The sequence below is a fragment of the Lampetra fluviatilis genome, chromosome 1 (genome assembly GCF_964198595.1).
Source record: "Lampetra fluviatilis chromosome 1, kcLamFluv1.1, whole genome shotgun sequence".
Classification (NCBI taxonomy): domain Eukaryota; kingdom Metazoa; phylum Chordata; class Hyperoartia; order Petromyzontiformes; family Petromyzontidae; genus Lampetra; species Lampetra fluviatilis.
This window is the reverse complement of record NC_136275.1, coordinates 21,217,011-21,235,783: the sequence shown is the minus strand read 5'-3', so window position 1 is coordinate 21,235,783 and position 18,773 is coordinate 21,217,011. Positions and strand designations below refer to the sequence as shown.

Sequence of the window (18,773 nt, the reverse complement as noted above, 5' to 3'; positions counted from 1 at the left end):
CTCCGCTATGTACGTGCACAGCTCTTTCTCAATCCAGTCTTCAGATGCCCACCATGCGGCACCACCAGCGGCCTGTAGCACCCTGTTATGCATGGTGGTCCCCTATCCAAGCACTATCCAGGCTCAAATCCCACTTTGCTTCTGAAATCCAGGGGACCTAATGGCATTGCGTGCATTCCGTTTGCTTTGGTCATGGGTGTCTCAACTATGAACTGCAGCAAATCACAACTCATGACTCACGTGGATTAATGATCGAGTCATCAGCATCACCACCATCATCATCATCATCACTACGATCAACAACACCATCTAAAAGGGTGGTTTGGTTTTTAAGGCGAGTCTTTCAGTGTTCATTGTGTGGATGGAGATGAAAGGCAGCATCCGTTTCACATTTGACTCCCTCATTCACTGGTTTAAACTCTCATGCTTTGCTCTCTACTCCATCATCTGGACTATCTCTACAATCTGACCCCCTAACTAAATCATTGTCTATCATCTCACGCTTTTCTTCGCGTGCTACACACACACACTCTACCCCCCGGTACCTCTACACTCTCTCGTGCTCTCGTCTGTTCTCTCAATACAGTGATCACTTTAAGTCTACTCAAAGTCACTCCGTCTCTCTCCACTCTGAATCTTTATTTATCCTGGAGAAATCCGATGAGCTATGAAGCTCTTTTTTCACAGATGTCCTTTCACTTTCTTTCCTCGCTCTCTTTACTCACGCGTGCTCTGCACACCCCTTATTCTGTTTACTCTCTCTCCCTCTCCTCTGGGGTATCTTTGTCCATTCCCTCAAACTCAACACTCTCCCTCTCACGCTCTACTCTATTATAGTGTCATTGGCTATTCTCTCACGACCTTCTCTCCTCTATCACTGTACTCTGTAGTCAAGAGGGGTCACTGAGTAGGATTGGGGGGGCGAGGGGAGAGCTGTGTACACGTGGAAGAGATGGATGAGGGCAGGGGGGGGGGGCTCGAGACTGACACGGGGAGAGAGAAAAAGGGAAGAGACAGCGAGACACAAGACAAGACGCAGAGAGACAGACACAATGGGCGAGTCACTGAGAGACATAAACAATACACGGCCAGCCAGGCAGTGATAAACAAACACACAAAGCACGACAGAGACACGGCGAAGGACACCGTGGCACGGAGACATAGTGGCGCAGAGGGATACATACACACGGGGAAACAAAGAGGGCGACACAAGAACAGAAGACACACAGGGACACGGAGGGACATGGAGCGAGACCAACACACGCGTGCATCGAAAGCAGTTACGGGACCTTTTTGGCAGCATCCAAATAATGAACAAAAAATTGTGTAAAAGATCCCATGGATGTAACTGCTCAACCCGAGCTATGAATAATGTACTTTCATACTTGCATTGGCTTTGTGCTGTTCGCCTGTTGCCGTCCTCGGGCCTAACTAACACTGGTGGTGAGACATGGCCATAACATCAAGGTGGTCTCTGGTGGAGGCCAATCAATTTCAAAGACAATGCATGCATCATGATCATCGGAGCATGATTGTTTGCATGTTTTGCCACTAGTATGTGTGGTTAATGCAGCCTTGATTGCCTTGCAACAAATTATCTATTTGGTGGTAGAATATCTTAAAACTTTCTTTTTTATATCTAGATTCAAAACGAATTTCTTTAAAACTGTTTTTGGTGTTTCGTTTGTTGACCTTCCCCCGCACCTCCGATTGGCACGATTGGTCTGCCTGCGTGCGGTGCGAGAAAGAAGTTCAACATACACACAGAAAGGCTGAATATACTCTTAGTTTTTTCGGTAAAGTCACATAGGTAAAAAATTAAATAAAAAAAATAATTAATTAATAATTTTAATTTCATTTTTTCTTAATTTTAATTTCATTTTTTACCTACGTGACTTTACTGAAAAACTAAAAGTATGACTCCTTGCAGTCACGAAAGCTTCAAATCTAAAAGAAAGGCTGAAGCCTATAATTATTAATGTTTTTGCTTCAACAGAAAGTGGAGTCTCCACGTTGCCGACCCCACAGCTCCCTCCTCCCCCTCTTATGCTCCACTCCGAACCCACACGAGCGACAGCTGTGACCGAGCCAGCATCCATTGCCTCGCAGTGAACACAAAGACGACAAAAAAACAAAGATTCCCCCCCCCTCCACCTTTGGCCTGGCATATAGCCCTTCAAGAGACCGACTGAGTGCTGTTCGCGAGCACCTATTAAGGACAACAACTACGCCCCGCCGCCCTTTCTTCTCCTCGGTTGTGATGTTTACGCACCGCACCGGGCACTCGTTCGAGCGGACGACGGAGTCGATCTCGGGGAGGTCCTCGGACACCGGGTTCGGGGATGTTGGCCACTGGTGGTGAGTGGTGAGTGGCGAGCGGCGGTGCGCTAACCACTGCGCCACCGCTCCCCCCACAGAGAGAGGTGGGGTGGTGTGGCACATCCACTGCGCGCGATCCAGAGTTGGGGTTTGGGTGAGGCCACGCAGGTTAGGGTTTGTCCCAAAAGCCTTTGTCGTGAACCCTCCACCACCTGACGGGATTGTCACATTGACAGGCAGTGGTGAGTTGTATTATTATTTAGACTGCACGTGCCCAATTGCTGGGTGGTGAAGGGGTTAAATGACACGAATTTTGGACTAAAACAACAGTGGTGGCCTACCCCCCCCCCCCCCCAAATTTCAACGCGCACGGATCACTACGTTAGCGACGAAAGCCTTCGCTTGAAGTCATCTGCGGCACATGTAGAGAGGGCTTTCTCGATCCACTGCTGGTTGACACCAGCCGCGTATTGGCACGACACACTCCGGGCAGCAGGCAACAGTTACACACAGTGCAGGTTTATTTCCTTGCAGGGTATTTCCTTACCTGCGAAAGCACGTGTTGGACTTCTTTCGCACCGTACGTAGCCAACCGTGCCGATCGGAGTTGCGTGTGTGTGCATTCAAGGCACATAATTCGGCGTGTGTTCGCGTATGCGTCGTTCTTTAGCCGTTCACTAAGTTCAGTATACAGCGCTGTATCGTCCCAGTGAATAATTGAGTGCGTAATTATAACTGTAATATTACCTCTCTGCACGCGTGGCTGAATAACCCAAAAGTGTTTGTGCTGCAATGTACAGAGAAGACATGGGTCGACTCAGCAGCGGTGTGTAAACATCTACTACTCGCTAACAGCACTTGCCCCCAGTCTTGTCACAGGCTATACGGGGGGTTGGGGAATCTTTGTCTTTGGAGTAGATGGCACACCTACGGAATGGCACACGCTATCCTGCAGGGCACTGCCGATTCACAGCACGAACAATGCACTCAGCTCTACATACCTCCTCACTACTACATAATTACTTGGGTTTTTTTTGTTTGGGGTTAGGGGCCTTCCATAAATGACGTCACGCGATTTTAGACGATTTCTGACCCCCCCCCTCCCCTTCATCCAACGGCGTCACAAAAAGTTAGACCCCCCTCAAATATTACGTCACAAAGCTCTGCCCCCCCTCCCCCCCAAAAAATATAAAACATGCTTCAAATCGCTGTAAACTATTGTCATTGTAGTGCGTATTTAATGTGGCGCTGCACTCTGATGTTGTAGGAGAAAACATTTAATAAAAAGTCTATGTAATTAAGTAGAACGTGTTGTCTATTTGTATTTAAAGGTGCACATTTTGATGTGACGTCACATTTCTCAAACTCCCTCCCCCCCTCGTCACACATCGTCACAAATGTCTGACCCCCCCCCTAGGTGCGTGACGTCATTTATGGACGGTCCCTTAAATTGCGTAACTATAAATGCGTCATATTCTTGGTTCTTTCAGTAAAGTCACGTAGAAGGGAAACAATAAAATAAAGCAATCATCACACCTGATGATGATTGCTTGTGTTGCAATCGAAACGTCGTGAGAATTTTATTGTTTTATATTTTTATTATTTTATTGTCTCCCTTCTACGTGACTTTACCGAAAGAACCAAGAATATGAAGGCCTGCAGTCACGAAAGCTTTAAATCAAAATGTATAAATGTGTCGTTAAACCAACCACCACCCGACACAGCCAATGAGTCAAGATTTGCCACGTAAACAGAACGTGGCCAATTCGTCACTAGCACAGCACTAACCGGTGTGTTTGGAGAGCAAATCCACAACATTTACAATCCAGAGTACGACGTTTCGCCGGCAATTACAACCGACATTATCAGGCGGACAGCCAGAAATCCCTGTATTATGATATTATGGATGATATTGTTCGCGAAAACCTACGGTGTTAAACTCCCCCACTAATGGCTGCACCTCGCCAGCATACACACCACAAAGTTCTTCGCCTGTTACACTCTGCCCCACCACCACACACAAACACCCTGGTAATCTTCTCCCCTACATACATCTCAGCCAAACCCCTGAAACAACAACGCACCGTACATGCCCCCCAACACACACACCTGATGAAACTATTTCCCTTAGGTATCTCACTTAGCCCAAGTCCCCAGTGCGTGCCCCGCCCTCCACCTGACAAACCTATGTTATACAGTACTTCTACGTGCCTTCCCCTCCCAACAAATACTAACTATGATGCCCCCCCCCCCTCCGAGACACAGCTTAACCTGAGTCCCACCAACCTGATCAAGCTTTCACCCTGGGTGCGCTCTCGTTAGCACGACCCCAACGTGTGACTTCGACTACCACCCACCACCAAATCGATAAACATTTTCGCTGGCTTTATCAGCTGATGCCCCCCCCCCCAATCCACTTCGAGGTCTGCTCACCTTGTCCAGGCAGCTGAGCTTCTCGATGGGGTAGACCGTCTTGTTGCAGCGGGCACACGGAGGGTTCATGGTCGACGCTTTGTTGGGTTGCGAACAGCAACAACAGCAGCGGCAAAATCCGCCACAAACTCGTTACACTCCGCAGATCTGCGTGAAGAGAACAAGAGAGGGCACACAGATGTAGTTTACGCTACAGATGTGTGTGGTTGTATTGCTATGGCCGTGTGTGTTGTTGTTGTGTGTCTCGCTCGAGGTGAGTGCAGCGACTGCGGCTGTGTGCGTAAGCGTGGCCCGTGCGTGTCTGTGTGTTACAGCTGCGTGTTTATAACTCGAGTTACACAGTTGCGTGTTTATAACTCGAGTTACACAGTTGCGTGTTTATAACTCGAGATACACAGTTGCGTGTTTATAACTCGAGTTACACAGTTGCGTGTTTATAACTCGAGTTACACAGTTGCGTGCGTGTCGATGTGTTACAGCTGCATGTTTATAACTCGAGTTACACAGTTGCGTGTTTATAACTCGAGTTACACAGTTGCGTATTTATAACTCGAGATACACAGTTGCGTGTTTATAACTCGAGTTACACAGTTGCGTGTTTATAACTCGAGATACACAGTTGCGTGTTCATAACTCGAGTTACACAGTTGCGTGTTTATAACTCGAGTTACACAGTTGCGTGCGTGTCGATGTGTTACAGCTGCATGTTTATAACTCGAGTTACACAGTTGCGTGTTTATAACTCGAGCTACACAGTTGCGTGTTTATAACTCGAGTTGCACAGTTGCGTGCGTGTCGATGTGTTACAGCTGCATGTTTATAACTCGAGTTACACAGTTGCGTGTTTATAACTCGAGTTACACAGTTGCGTGTTTATAACTCGAGTTACACAGTTGCATGTGTGTCGATGTGTTACAGCTGCGTGTTTATAACTCGAGTTACACAGTTGCGTGTGTGTCGGTGTGTTACAGTTGCGTGTTCATAACTCGAGTTATGCAGTTGCGTGTTCATAACTCGAGTTACGCAGCTGCGTGTGTGACGAGGCACTCTCATGTGTAACAAGTTGCACGGAACGATCGCCGTGCGTTAACTACGTCCGCCTATTTTTTATGTTTTTTTGTTTGTTACACGACAATAGCCGTCGCACGGCGTGTGTCTCCAACTACTAATAGCTGAGGGTGTTTCCACTTATTCCTCTGTGTGCACGCTGGCGTGTGTGTGTACAACTACAGCCGTGTAGATAACGTGCGTGTGTTGTGTGCTTACGTGTTGTGTGTGTGTCTACCTATGCGTGTGTGTGTCCATGTGTGTATGTCTGTGTGTGTGTCTGTGTGTGTCTATGATTGTGTGAACTCCTTACCCCTTTTCAGAGCAGATTCCGATTCGCCCCCCGACTGCAGCTTGCTGGAACCGTCCACGAGTGCGTGGTGGACGTGTGGTGTGTGTACAAATATAGCCGTAGATAACACGCACACGTGTGTGTGTGTGCGTGTTGCTGGTCTCTGGGCGCTGTGTCTCTCTTCTTGTAGACACTCAAAACGTCTCTCCCCCCGTGTCTCTGTCTCTGTGTGTGTGTTGCTGGTCTCTGTCTCTGTGTCTCTCTCTCCCTGTGTGCCCGTGCAGCGGAGGGAGAAGAAGAAGCGAGAGGGAGTCGCCGAGGCCGGCGCAGGAAGTGGCGACACCCCCCGACTCCACCCGCTCGGGCGTGGAGGCGGAGGAGTGGACGATGGCTCCAAGTGCACCTAGCCTGGCACACCGGGGGGGGGGGGGGACACGCGTCGCGACAAGTTCGCGACGGCTGGAATTAATAACTTGACACCGTCGCTGCTGCAATTGTTCAATGCGTCGGTTCTTTTTTTTGGGGTTTTTTATTGTTTTGTTTATGAAGGCGAAAAGTTGCGTGCGCCATTTCACGGCGGTGGTAGTCGGGTGGCAGTGTGGGATTTCACAGGCTTGAATCTCCACTGTTGTTGTTTGGTGATGATGATGTTGTTGTTGTGTGGCCAATGTAGCAGCAATGCACCCCACCCACCACACCGCCCTGTTGTTGTTGCTGTCCTGTTGTTGTTGTTGTTGTCCTGTTGTTGTGACGTTGTCCTCATGGCTTCCATTCGTCAATCTCACGCCCTCCTCTGGCCAAATCCTGGCATTGAGCCCATCGCTCGATGCTGAACCGGAGGCATTTTTTTGTTTTTAAAAAGGGTGCGATTTGAAGGGAAGGGCATTTGTACGTGTACTTTATAAAAAAAATAATACATGTTCTGGAAGGGATAGAGAAGAGGGTGGGTGGCTTCCGATACATTTGGCTGAAATATAGACGAGACTTCTGATTCTAAGTGTGGGGGGAAATCCCGAAAACCTAAAATTGTGTGATGTTGACCCCAGCCAAAAAAACAATGGTGTGGTTGCACTCATTGGCAAAGTCTGCCGACACTTCTGGTTTGTTTTCATTCTCGTGCTGAGTTGGTGAAAATACAATCACCATCAGTGAACCCGTGGAGTAGTCAGTGTGGGTGAGGTGTGATCAATCAGTCTTCCATGGTTTTAATCTAAGTTGTCTTGTGGCTTTAATCTAAGTTGTCTTGTGGTTGTTGTTGTGGTTGTTGTTTGACTTGCATCACACTGGGATTTTTGCACAGGGTTGGTGTACGGTGCTTTTTTTCTGGAAGACTTCGCAGCTTTTTCCTGGATTTTTCTGTTTGCGCATAGTCACTTTAATGTTTTTTGTTTGTTGTGGTTGCACCCGATTCAAGAGCCGAATGGCTCACAGGGCTATATCAAATAAATGAAATTGAAAATGACTGCCAAAACAGTGCCAGGATGCCTCTATTCGGCAAAGGATTGGCAAAGGGCAGCAAGATAATATTTCACGTTAAATGGCAAGTTAGTGACCGGGTTAACGACCATTGTTTACACAATGGGTAAACAACCCTACAGGCATATGTATGTATGCGTAGTATATACAGTACTTCACATTTGTATCAGTGCTCCAACACGAACCAATGCTACGTGCAATATACCCCATTGGGAATGGTGGACATCACATGGGAAGTAATACAGAGATGGTCAAACCCAAAGATAATAATAATGTGCATCCCGTTGAGGGCCTCTCCACGCCGTGTCGATCATGGAGTTATTTGACCATACTTCACCACACTGGTCAATGCGGGTTGGTGAAAGGAAAGTGGAGTGCCCTAGGTTTTGTTCTGATATCAAATTGCCACTCATGGTGGGAATCAACAAACTCTTGTCGTGTTTCTCGGTAGCTGATCTTGAACGGCCATTCAAATCTTTCCCGACGTGAGCATTTACTGAGGTTGAACGCTGCATGAAATCTCCTTGCCTTATATCAGCCCTGCAGGAATGCGGTATTCAATCACAAACTCCATGCATACTACAGAGATACATTTTTTTAAATCTCATCTTGCGAATGCTTATGTTTAACATGTAACATGTAGTTGTGCAATATATTGCACTAATTAAGTCGAGCAGCATTACATGTTTCTAAATTCCAGGAAATTCCATTTGCTGGAATGTACAACTACAGTATTTCCTTCAATGCTAGCTGGTGTGAATGTGCGTGCATGCCTTGACAATACTGTACCCCTTTGTGGGGAGACGTAAATTCAGAATTCATTGGTAATAATTACGATCAAATATGATAATTTGTAGCCCTTTGTCAATTCACTTTTGGATGAAGTCCTCCCCACACCGTATCACACATTGGTGGAGGGTTGTGATCATACTTCATTACAATGATCACACAGTACTGCAGTAATACCCAAATGTACGCCTCCCCCTTTTACGGTATTTCGCAAATACGTCGTCACTTTATTAACACCGCTACCCGATATGCGTCGCCTCACCCCCACACTTACGTCGCTGACAGCATTGCCCGTCCTCTCTCGTATCCGTCGCTTCTCAGCCTTTGCCTCCACGTACCCTGTACATTGCTTTGAATTACGTCATTTCGATATTCGTCGTGGCACCTTTCAGGAACGCATCCCCGACGTAAACCGAGGTATTACTGTAATTGAGTATTACGCTGTATTGTATGAATGCCATGTTGTCATAAGTGGCTGTGCGGTAGTGGATAGCAGAGGGCAGAATAGCAAAATGCATTGTACTACAATTCTACGCTCCAACATTTATGTTGCACACTTTTACGAACCCGGTCCGATTCTGTTTCAACCATTACCCATTTGTACATAACTACACCAGTAACAGACTGTTAACATTCCCCATAAGCAATCCACCGCTTGATTACCATAATGTAGACATTTAAAACATTGTTTACACTTAAAATGCTGTCATTTTGGCCAAATTTATATTTTTACGAGATTAGCCATGACGTGTCATAATTTTCTGTTCTTTGAGATTTAAACCATTTTACTTGATTTTAAACGAAGGGTTGAGGCAATATTGGTCGAACTTCCGCAGCTTATTTTGTTTCATGTACAAATGTGTTTCCTTAGGTGCGTTACAGTTTGCTCTCTTCCAGCAAACAAGGCCTTATACCATAAACTCTTAACCTTCGTCCAATGGGAGGCGGTTCCTTCTCTGCTACTGTCCCTCCTTCCAGCCATCTGTACTACAAATTCTCTCTGCCTTTGTTTAAGTCAAGGCTCAAGCCCTTCCGCTTCTCCTCTGGCTGTTAACGACTAATTATTAAGTGTCTTCAACCACACATGTTACTTTAAACATATATAACTCCCTTTTTGAAAGGCTCTGTAAAGTCCCAGTCTGCGTTGTTTAGTATCTGGAGATGTGGTTGGATTTAGACACCACTGTATTTATATGTGCATCGTTGTTATTTGTATTGCAAATAAAATGTTTTTATGGCCTTTCGTGAATGCTTTGAATAACATCGGTTGACCTCGAACGGGTTATTTTGTTCAGAGAAAATGACAATAGTGTATCATAATCCATGCCAATTTTAGCAAAGAATGAATGAGCTCCAAGTATCAGGAATCCAAACTATTACAACAAAAATGCGATTCTTTAAACAAGGCGCAAAACGATACAGTTATATCCAGGGCTTAACTTTGGCTGGTTATTTATGGGTCGGCGATCTGAAATATATGTTGTGCCTGGAACACCACATCTATCATACCTCTCGCTATGGTTGTGGCTTATAGTCACATCCTTAGGGGTGCAGCTGTGGCAAGATGTTATCTCCCTTGCCTGTTATGCAAGAGGTCGCGGGTTCGACCCTAATACCTGAATATTTGGAGTTTGCATGTTCTCTCCCCATGGTCGTGTGGATATTTCTCCAGGTCCTCCAGTTTTCCCTCCACATTTATACACATGCTTTTCGAGTATATGGCTGAAATACATTTCCACACGTTAGGCCACTTCGTTGAGCCATCATTTGTGCTCAGATCGCTTCTGAAAACGAGCTATATAGCTCAGTGGGCCTTAACTGGTAAAATAAAACAAAGCTTAGCTTGGTTTAGGGCGCGATCACGCGCCTCCCACTGTCGTCTTTGTGCAGCCAGAAGGTCGCTCCCGATCGCATCGGATCTTTGATGAGCTCCTTCTGACCCAGTAAATATTATGTGAGAAACTAAGCCCTGCTTATGTATTTTAAATATTAAAGGCAAGGAACTTCTTTTTAAGATATGGGTTGGAGTACGACGTAAAATTGCATGATACAAAGCACAACAATATAATCGTTGTGAATATAAGTAGCAATACATCATTATTTGTTTCTTTCGGTTAAGTCACGTCTAAAGATAAAATAATAAATTAAATTAAATAATAGAATAATAATAGAATGTATTCTATTATTTAATTTAATTTATTATTTTATCTTTAGACGTGACTTAACCGAAAGAAACAAATAATAATTCCTGCAGTCACGAAAGTTCTAAAATTAAGAGCAATACATCATGTTTCCCAGGTCTGGCCAACATCTGAGAGTTTGAGGCCAGTCACTGAGAGCAGGGCTAGTGGTTGAGTGGGGCATTACGGAGGGTTAGGGGCTGCCAGCAAGCCACGTGTCACGGTTGAGCCTGCCAGAAATGCCATAGCCCTAAGCCAGTCCCACGATGAACTTTGTGCCCGTCACTGCTTTGCTCCCGCTCTAACGGCAATCACAGGGAGAGTAAAATGGTCCGGCCGCCAGGCGGCGCTGTGAACAGTGAGAGCACCGAGTTGTGGAGTGAAGGTCAGTGATAAAGTTATTATAAATCTAGCCGGGTTGTGGCTTTTGCCACATTATCCTTGGCTGCCCACAACATAGCCTCCTCACATTTGGATCAAGAAAAACACTAAAATGTGACCTTCCTGCTTTGCTTCACTCTGGCTGCTTGTTAGAGTGTCCACGAACACATTCCTGCGGAGGGAGCTGGTAGGAACGTTGGGTTGCTCGGTCAATGGCCAGGGTCAACGGCGGCGTGGTGTATTCCGCAAATATGCCCGACTGAGGGCGGGCACAAGCCGGCGTGAGTAGGTTGAACGTTGGGTTTTATAACGGCACCACGGGGTGACCAGCCCCTCCCACCCAGCTCCACCTCTCCCACCCAGCCCCTCCCCACCCTCTCCACCCAGCCCCTCCCCACCCAGCCCCTCCCCACCCTCCCCTCCCCACCCAGCCCCTCTTTCCCCACCCAGCCCCTCCCTGCACGACGGACGGACGGACACAATAATCCCCTGTGGGCTGGTGTAACCAGGAGGTTCCAACCAGAATGAAGTGTACATCACAAACAGTACACCACACGTGCTGTAGTTTATGTTTGTGGCCGACTGCATAACAACCCCTCGGTATCCACGATTTTGTTGTATATCTCTCTAATGGTGTTTTCCCACATCGCAGTACTTGGAACGAAATATCAAACATCATGGCGAACAATCCGTGATACAACGCGCACACACACCAGGGAGCTATTACTGCCCAAAATTATGCCGAAAATGTTAAGGAAAAAGGGAACAAAGTTGAAAAGTGCCCATAGGATCACGGAGAGATGCATGCATAAATGGAAAACGAATTTCTTTGGAACTGCTTTTTGTGTATAGTTTGTTGCCCTTCCCCAGCACCTCCGATTAGCACGGTTGGTTAGGTACGGTGCGAAAGAAGTCCAGCATACAGTACAAAATATGGATTCTAAAACACAAGCAGGTTAATGACATAATTTAAAGTGTTAAGAAAAGTGGCTTGGGCAGGACATATCGTAAAAGGGATAATGGCCGATAGTTGAAACTAATGACAGAGTAGCAGTCGAGGGAGGGAACACATCCAAAAGGATTTGGAGCAATGAAGTCGACTTGTTTGAAGGTGTTCGGTGGATTTTTGAAATGTGGGATCATGAGTTATGTAGGTGGCTTTCATTCAGCAGTGGATTGACTATGGCTGCTGCTGATTATGGGAATGTGTCAGGCTCTGGCCATGACTCACACTAACTGGGGCATGACAAGCTTGTGCTGTTTAAAAACTCACAATAATAACACCCAAAACCGCTACAGCAGCCATGAAACTATTTTAGGGAGTGGCCTTTGATGAGGTGGCAGGGGGTGGAGGGCGCAGGAGGGTGGAGGGGGCAGGGGGTGCAGGGTATAAGAGAGTGGAGGGGGCAGGAGGGTGCAGGGGGTAATAGAGTGGAGGGGGCAGGAGGGTGGAGGGGGCAGGAGGGTAAAGGGGCAGGAGGGTGGAGGGGGCAGGGAGTGAAGGGTGTAAGAGAGTGGAGGGGGCAGGAGGGTGCAGGGTGTAAGAGAGTGGAGGGGGCAGGAGGGTGGAGGGGCAGTAGGGTGGAGGGGGCAGGAGGGTGGAGGGGCAGCAGGGTGAAGGGGGCTGGAGGGTGGAGGGGCAGCAGGGTGAAGGGGGCTGGAGGGTGGAGGGCGCAGGAGGGTGGAGGGGCAGTAGGGTGAAGGGGGCAGGAGGGTGAAAGGGGCAAGAGGGTGGAGGGGCAGTAGGGTGGAGGGGGCAGGAGGGTGGAGGGGGCAGGAGGGTGGAGGGGCAGCAGGGTGGAGGGGGCAGGAGGGTGAAGGGGGCAGGAGGGTGGAGGGGCAGTAGGGTGGAGGGGGCAGGAGGGTGAAGGGGGCAGTAGGGTGGAGGGGCAGCAGGGTGGAGGGGGCAGGAGGGTGAAGGGGGCACGAGGGTGGAGGGGCAGTAGGGTGGAGGGGGCAGGAGGGTGGAGGGGGCAGGAGGGTGGAGGGGCAGCAGGGTGAAGGGGGCTGGAGGGTGGAGGGCGCAGGAGGGTGGAGGGGGCAGGAGGGTGAAGGGGGCAGGAGGGTGGAGGGGGCAGGGGGTGCAGGGTGTAAGAGAGTGGAGGGGGCAGGAGGGTGGAGGGGCAGGAGGGTGGAGGGGGCAGGAGGGTAGAGGGGGCAGGGGGTGCAGGGTGTAAGAGAGTGGAGGGGGCAGGAGGGTGCAGAGGGTAAGAGAGTGGAGGGGGCAGGAGGGTGGAGGGGGCAGGAGGGTGGAGGGGCAGCAGGGTGGAGGGGGCTGGAGGGTGGAGGGGGCAGGAGGATGGAGGGGGCAGGAGGGTGGAGGGGCAGCAGGGTGGAGGGGGCAGGAGGGTGGAGAGGGCAGGAGGGTGGAGGGGGCAGGAGAGTGGAGGGGCAGCAGGGTGGAGGGGGCAGGAGGGTGAAGGGGGAAGGAGGGTGGAGGGGGTGCAGGGTGTAAGAGAGTGGAGGGGGCATGAGGGTGGAGGGGCAGCAGGGTGGAGGGGGCAGGAGGGTGGAGGGGCAGCAGGGTGGAGGGGCAGGACGGTGGAGGGGGTAGGAGAGTGGAGGGGGCATGAGGGTGGAGGGGGCTGGAGGGTGAAAGGAGCCAGAGAGTGGAGGGGGCTGTGGCTGAAAGAGCAATTTTCAGAAATCATAAATCGCAGAAGTGACCTCCTTTCGGTACGTTTTTGGATTATGAGAACACTACCATGATTCTCATAATCCAACTTCCTTTATTTTATAAAATATATTTCTATATTTTATAAAAATACCATGTGGGTGTGAGAGAAGTTTAACAAAAAAACATATAAATAAAAACGAAAAGTGTGCTGTTTACATCGTTTGGATTCTAAGAAATCGTTACCATCCAGTTACGTTAGTTTTGACGCAATTGCTAACATTATCAAGTATTCCCTGTGAGCCTAAACCATCTGTTGGTGTGCTTTATATTTTTTTTAAATGCAAGAGGCGACATTTCGGCAATGCCCCTTCTTCACAGGAGAGATGACTTTACGACGGTACATTATACACGTGGCATTTACATCGTTGGGGGAAGAAAGCGTACGCGTATTAAATTACAACACAATACACCATACAGTTTAAATTTAGGTGGCATCTCAATGCTACCGGGTCTCAAGTTTACCTAAACAGTGGGGGATATGTATTTATATAGGGCAAACGAAGGCAGTCATAGGCAACGTAGGAAGGTTTTGAGCCTGCAATAGGACATGGCCAATGAGTCGACAGCACAAACGGGAGGAGAAAGGTAGTTCCAGACTTACGAGGGCAGCATAAGAGCAGGAGTGAATGTTGTGTTGGTCTGTAGCGGTGTATGGCACTTAATGGATCTGCCTGTGGTCGGTACTGCAGCATAGCATCTCCACTGACCCAGTCACGCGCTGCTCCACTCGTCGCATTGTTTCTGTCTAGAGGGCTTCACCGCCAACTTATGCCAGTTTGCCACTTTCTGCCTTCACTGTTTTCACGTGTTTTTTTTGACAACTATTTCATCTTATTTTATATTTACAGAGGGCCTTCGCCCAAGGGACTTTACATCGTTTAAAAGCGGCCACAAAATAGAGTGATCTAGACGACAAGGGCGTACAAGGCCCGAGGACTGAGTGACCGTAACAGAGGGCACATGGGGTCATGAAAGGGCTATAAGGCAGGGACAGCAAAGGGTTGGAGGGGCTAGGAGAGGGAAGAGGAAGGGAATGGGCAATGGAGAAGGGGTGAGCTTTGAGAAATTAACAAAAGGAGGTTAAGGAGGGGGGCTGCTTAGTGTACAGGGGAAGTTTATTCCAGTGGAAGGGTGCAAGGAGCGATAAAGATTGGAAACGAGATTGGGCACAGAGAGACGGAGGGACAGAGAGAGAGACAGAAGATTGTTAACGAACAGCACTGAGCGGGGACATGAAAAGAGGTGGGAGAGATAAGAGAAGGTGGGGAAAGGCCATGGAGAGATTTAAAGACTAGTTTAAGGTATTTGAAAAGACAGTGGTAGTAAACGGAAGCCAGTGAAGTGTGATAAATAAATGGGAAATTGAAAATAACCGACGCATAAGCATTTTAAATGTGTTGGATGGGAGTGAGTGCATAGGCAGCGAGACCGAGTAGAGGATAATTGCAGTAGTACAGATGGGTAAAGATCAGAGCTTGAACCAGGTGTTCGGCAGCAGAAAGTGAAATGAGAGGGCGGATTTTCCTGATATTGAATAGATGAAAGCGGCAGGTGTGAGTTGTCGTGGCAATGTGGGAAGGAGATTTCGATTTAAAGCTTTCGTGACTGCAGGGATTCATCTTCTTGGTTCTTTCGGTAAAGTCACGTAGAAGGGAAGTAATAAAATAATAAAAATAAAACATAATAAAACAATTCTCACGACGTTTCGGCCACAACGCAAGCAGCCGTCCTCAGGCGAGGACGGCTGCTTGCGTTGTGGCCGAAACGTCGTGAGAATTGTTTTATTATGTTTTATTTTTATTATTTTATTACTTCCCTTCTACGTGACTTTACCGAAAGAACCAAGAAGATGGGAAGGAGATGCTGTGAATGGGAGGGGCTAGAGCGAGAGGCTGGAAATAAAACGAATGATGTTTGAGAGAAAAAAAAGTGAAGTGTCATTCAGGATTGTATGGCAGCCAGGCAGGAGATGCGAGAGGAAAGGTCGGGAGTGAGAGAGGGAAAGGAGAAGAATATTTGGATGTCATCGGCAAAAAATTGGTGAGGTAAATAGAAAGAGGAGATAATACATTTGAAGGGCGAAAACACATTCCTGCGGAGGGAGCTGGTAGGAACGTTGGGTTGCTCGGTCAATGGCCAGGGTCAACGGCGGCTTGGTGTATTCTGCAAATATGGCCGACTATGAGGGCGGGCACAAGCCGGCGTGAGTAGGTTAAACGTTGAGTTTTATAAGGGCACCACGGGGTGACCAGGCCCTCCCCTCCCCTCCCCACCCAGCCCCATCCTTCCCACCCCCCACCCAGCCCCACCCTCCCCACCCAGCCCCTCCCCACCCTCCCCACCCAGCCCCTCTCCACCCTCCCCTCTCCACCCAGCCCCACCCCTCCCATTTTTGGATGCACGACGGACGGACGGATGGACACAATAATCCCCTGTGGGCTGGTGTAACCAGGAGGTTCCTACTAGTATATCGAGAGAGAATAGTAAAGGACCCAGAACGGAACCATGCGAAATACCAAAATTGAGAGAGGGGGGGGTATATAGTGATTTAAGGAGATTGAGGATGTGCGAGAGGTAAGGTAAGACTTGATCCAGGAGAGGGGAAGTGCCAGATATGCTGTCAAAGGCAGAGGAAATGTCGATATGTCGATATGAATGAGAATCTTTCAAAAACATAGTTTGCAAGATTGTTCTGGGCATTGATAAGGGCTACATCGGTGGAATTGAGAGGTATGGAGATAGAGGGAATGCAACTACATGTGGAGTGAGAGCCAGTTGTGATCAAGTGATTCCAGAATTTATGAAAGGTAAGGCAAAAGAGATATATGGTGGAAATTTCCTGGAATGGTGGGGTCAAGGGAATGTCTTTTGAGGAGAGAAGAAATTATGGCAGATATGAAGGTGGAGGGTAAGACATTGTTGCAGAAGGAGGAGTTGAAACGGGACACAAGGTAAGGAAGTATATAGGGGAGACGGCAAGGAAGAAGGGTGCCAGAAATTGGGTAGAGGCGGAGAACGGGGAGGTTTAGCTTCAGAAATGACCATGGAGAGCTCAGTCTGAGAAGTCAGGGTGGAGGTGGATAGAGGAGGGGGAGTGGTGCATGGAGGAGAAGACAGGGCAGGAGATAGAGCTGTGGGGTGAGAGGTAAATGCATGGGACAAATAAATTAGCTCAATATTAAGAGGACAAATAGTGGGAAAAGGCCAGAGCAGAAGGGGCATTGGGATGAGAGGAAAAGGTAGAGGCAGAGGGATGGAGCAAGTTGTTGATAGTGGAGAAGAGTAGACGAGGTTGTGGGGCAAGGGAAGAGATGATGGATCGGAAGAAAGACTCATTATCTGCAAGCAGTTTCGAAAGAAGAGAAAGGTAAAGTGCATGAATCTGGGCTGAGTGGGAGGCTTTGTAGACCGAGTGCCGGTTAAGTATAAGGGAGGGAGAAAGCCATCGTTGAGGGGCCCGAGGGGAAGAGGAAAATGAACGCAGAGGCGCGAGAGTGTCGAGAGAGTAAGAGAGTCAAGCAAGAGTAGAAACGGCATCATCAGGTCGGAGAGAGGAAATTCTGCATTCACTTTGCAGAATGAGGGGGTGGGGGAGAGGGATAATGGAGGCAAGAAGGCAGTCGAGATAGCTGAAGAAGAAATGCGGGGGGACCAGGTGAGTGATAAATTGTAATGAAAAAATGGAACGAGGGAAGGATAAAGAAGAGAGTTGAGCCGACCACTGCAGAGCAGGAGCGTGGCCCAAGGGTCATGTGTCGCGGCGATGGAGCTGCCAGAGCAAGGCGACTGAGCTGCCTGTTGACCGGGCAGTAGGTCGATCACTGCAAACAGTGAGGTGGGCCGGTCAAGGGACCCAGTAGTCACGGAAGCCAGCTCCTTGGCAGCATGACAACCCTGTAGCGGCCGGGAAGCAGGTGGGATCTGCGTTGGAGAAGCCCGATAGTGAGGCCGTAGCGCTAATCATGCCAAGTCCAATCGGTTTCGCTTCTTAACAGTGGAATAGAAAGTCAGTGCAGTCGAGTATAAAATGCATGACTAAACAAATTGTGGTTTATAAGCACAGATAAAAACAAATCTCACAAAACTCGTCCTTAATATTTCACCAAAACATACAATTATGATCAATATGTAGATACCCCACTCTGGTCGATGTGGGTTTGTGAACTCGGGAAGCTCGGGACTGGTTCAGATATCGCCCCGCACAAATGTCAGCCCTGGTCGGGAATCAAACTTAGCTGCCCAGTTTCATAAGGCAGAGTGAGAACCACTTGCACCACTGCTCCACCCCGTACAATCTGTCATGCTTTCTTCCACCTATAATAATGCGAGCACGTGCACGACAGAGATGGAGCGACGAATAAGCTCACGTTTGGGCGTTAAGATGGATTTTTAATAATACAATCGTGAGAAATGAATTGGGGAGACCTTCATCCAGCAGTGAATTGGTTATGGCTGGTGATGACTTTAAAGTAAAATAAATTTCATTTCTGCGTGGTGACCCAGAGATGGTAAAGTACAGTTGGCAATGCCAGGAGTTATACAGTAGAGCAATGAAAACTTTTGAATAAATCTGAGGAGCTTTTCAGTGCCATCCCTTCGTAAGCGTGGTGGGTTTTCTCCGGGTAGTCTGCTTACTCCCCAACATAATGTAAAACTCTCAATAATGGGAATGGCCAAACGTCCCAATGTAGCAGGGCCCTCCTGAAAAAATGTCTTGAGACTCATTGAGGCTTTCTTAGAAAAGGCATTTCTATCACTGCTGTTCAATTGAGAGTGGAGTGGTGGTTCAGTGTTTTTTTTCGGACTGCACTATGAACCCGGCAACTTGAGTTAAATTGCCGTGCACGGCCAACTTCAGAAACGAGTGATATCAGAAGCGTTTTTGGGCTTCACCCCACTTCACGAATCCAACCTTAGTCACCAGCGTGGTGAAGTATGGTCCAGCAACACCCCACAACCCACGTGGCATAGGGAGGTATTCCTCCAGCAGTGAGTTGACAATGGGCCGTTAAAGATATTTTAAAGTTAAATTTAAGTGTTCAACAATGAAATACGTAGACTGCAAAGACGAGAGTATAAAACCGCTCATATATATTCCCTTATAAACCGTTAAAGCCCTTTAAATCATCAGTTTGGCTCCGACATTTGTTAGCATCCTGTTAAACACCCTCTGTATTTC

At 48.1% G+C, this 18,773-nt stretch overlaps 1 protein-coding gene across 2 annotated transcripts in view; it reads right to left on the bottom strand.

Annotated features, from left to right (window-relative positions):
• The window catches only part of LOC144933909 (LIM zinc-binding domain-containing Nebulette-like), a 60,865-nt gene that overhangs the window by 38,810 nt on the left and 3,282 nt on the right, over positions 1-18,773 (bottom strand). For both annotated transcript variants that reach the window (XM_078859212.1, XM_078859222.1), the window contains exons 2-3: positions 6,113-6,499; positions 4,753-4,899 (exon numbers count right to left, since the gene is read on the bottom strand). In XM_078859212.1, coding sequence (XP_078715338.1) covers positions 4,753-4,821 — 69 coding nt within the window. In that variant the 5' untranslated portion in view covers positions 4,822-4,899; positions 6,113-6,499. The remainder of the gene's footprint in view (positions 1-4,752; positions 4,900-6,112; positions 6,500-18,773) is intronic.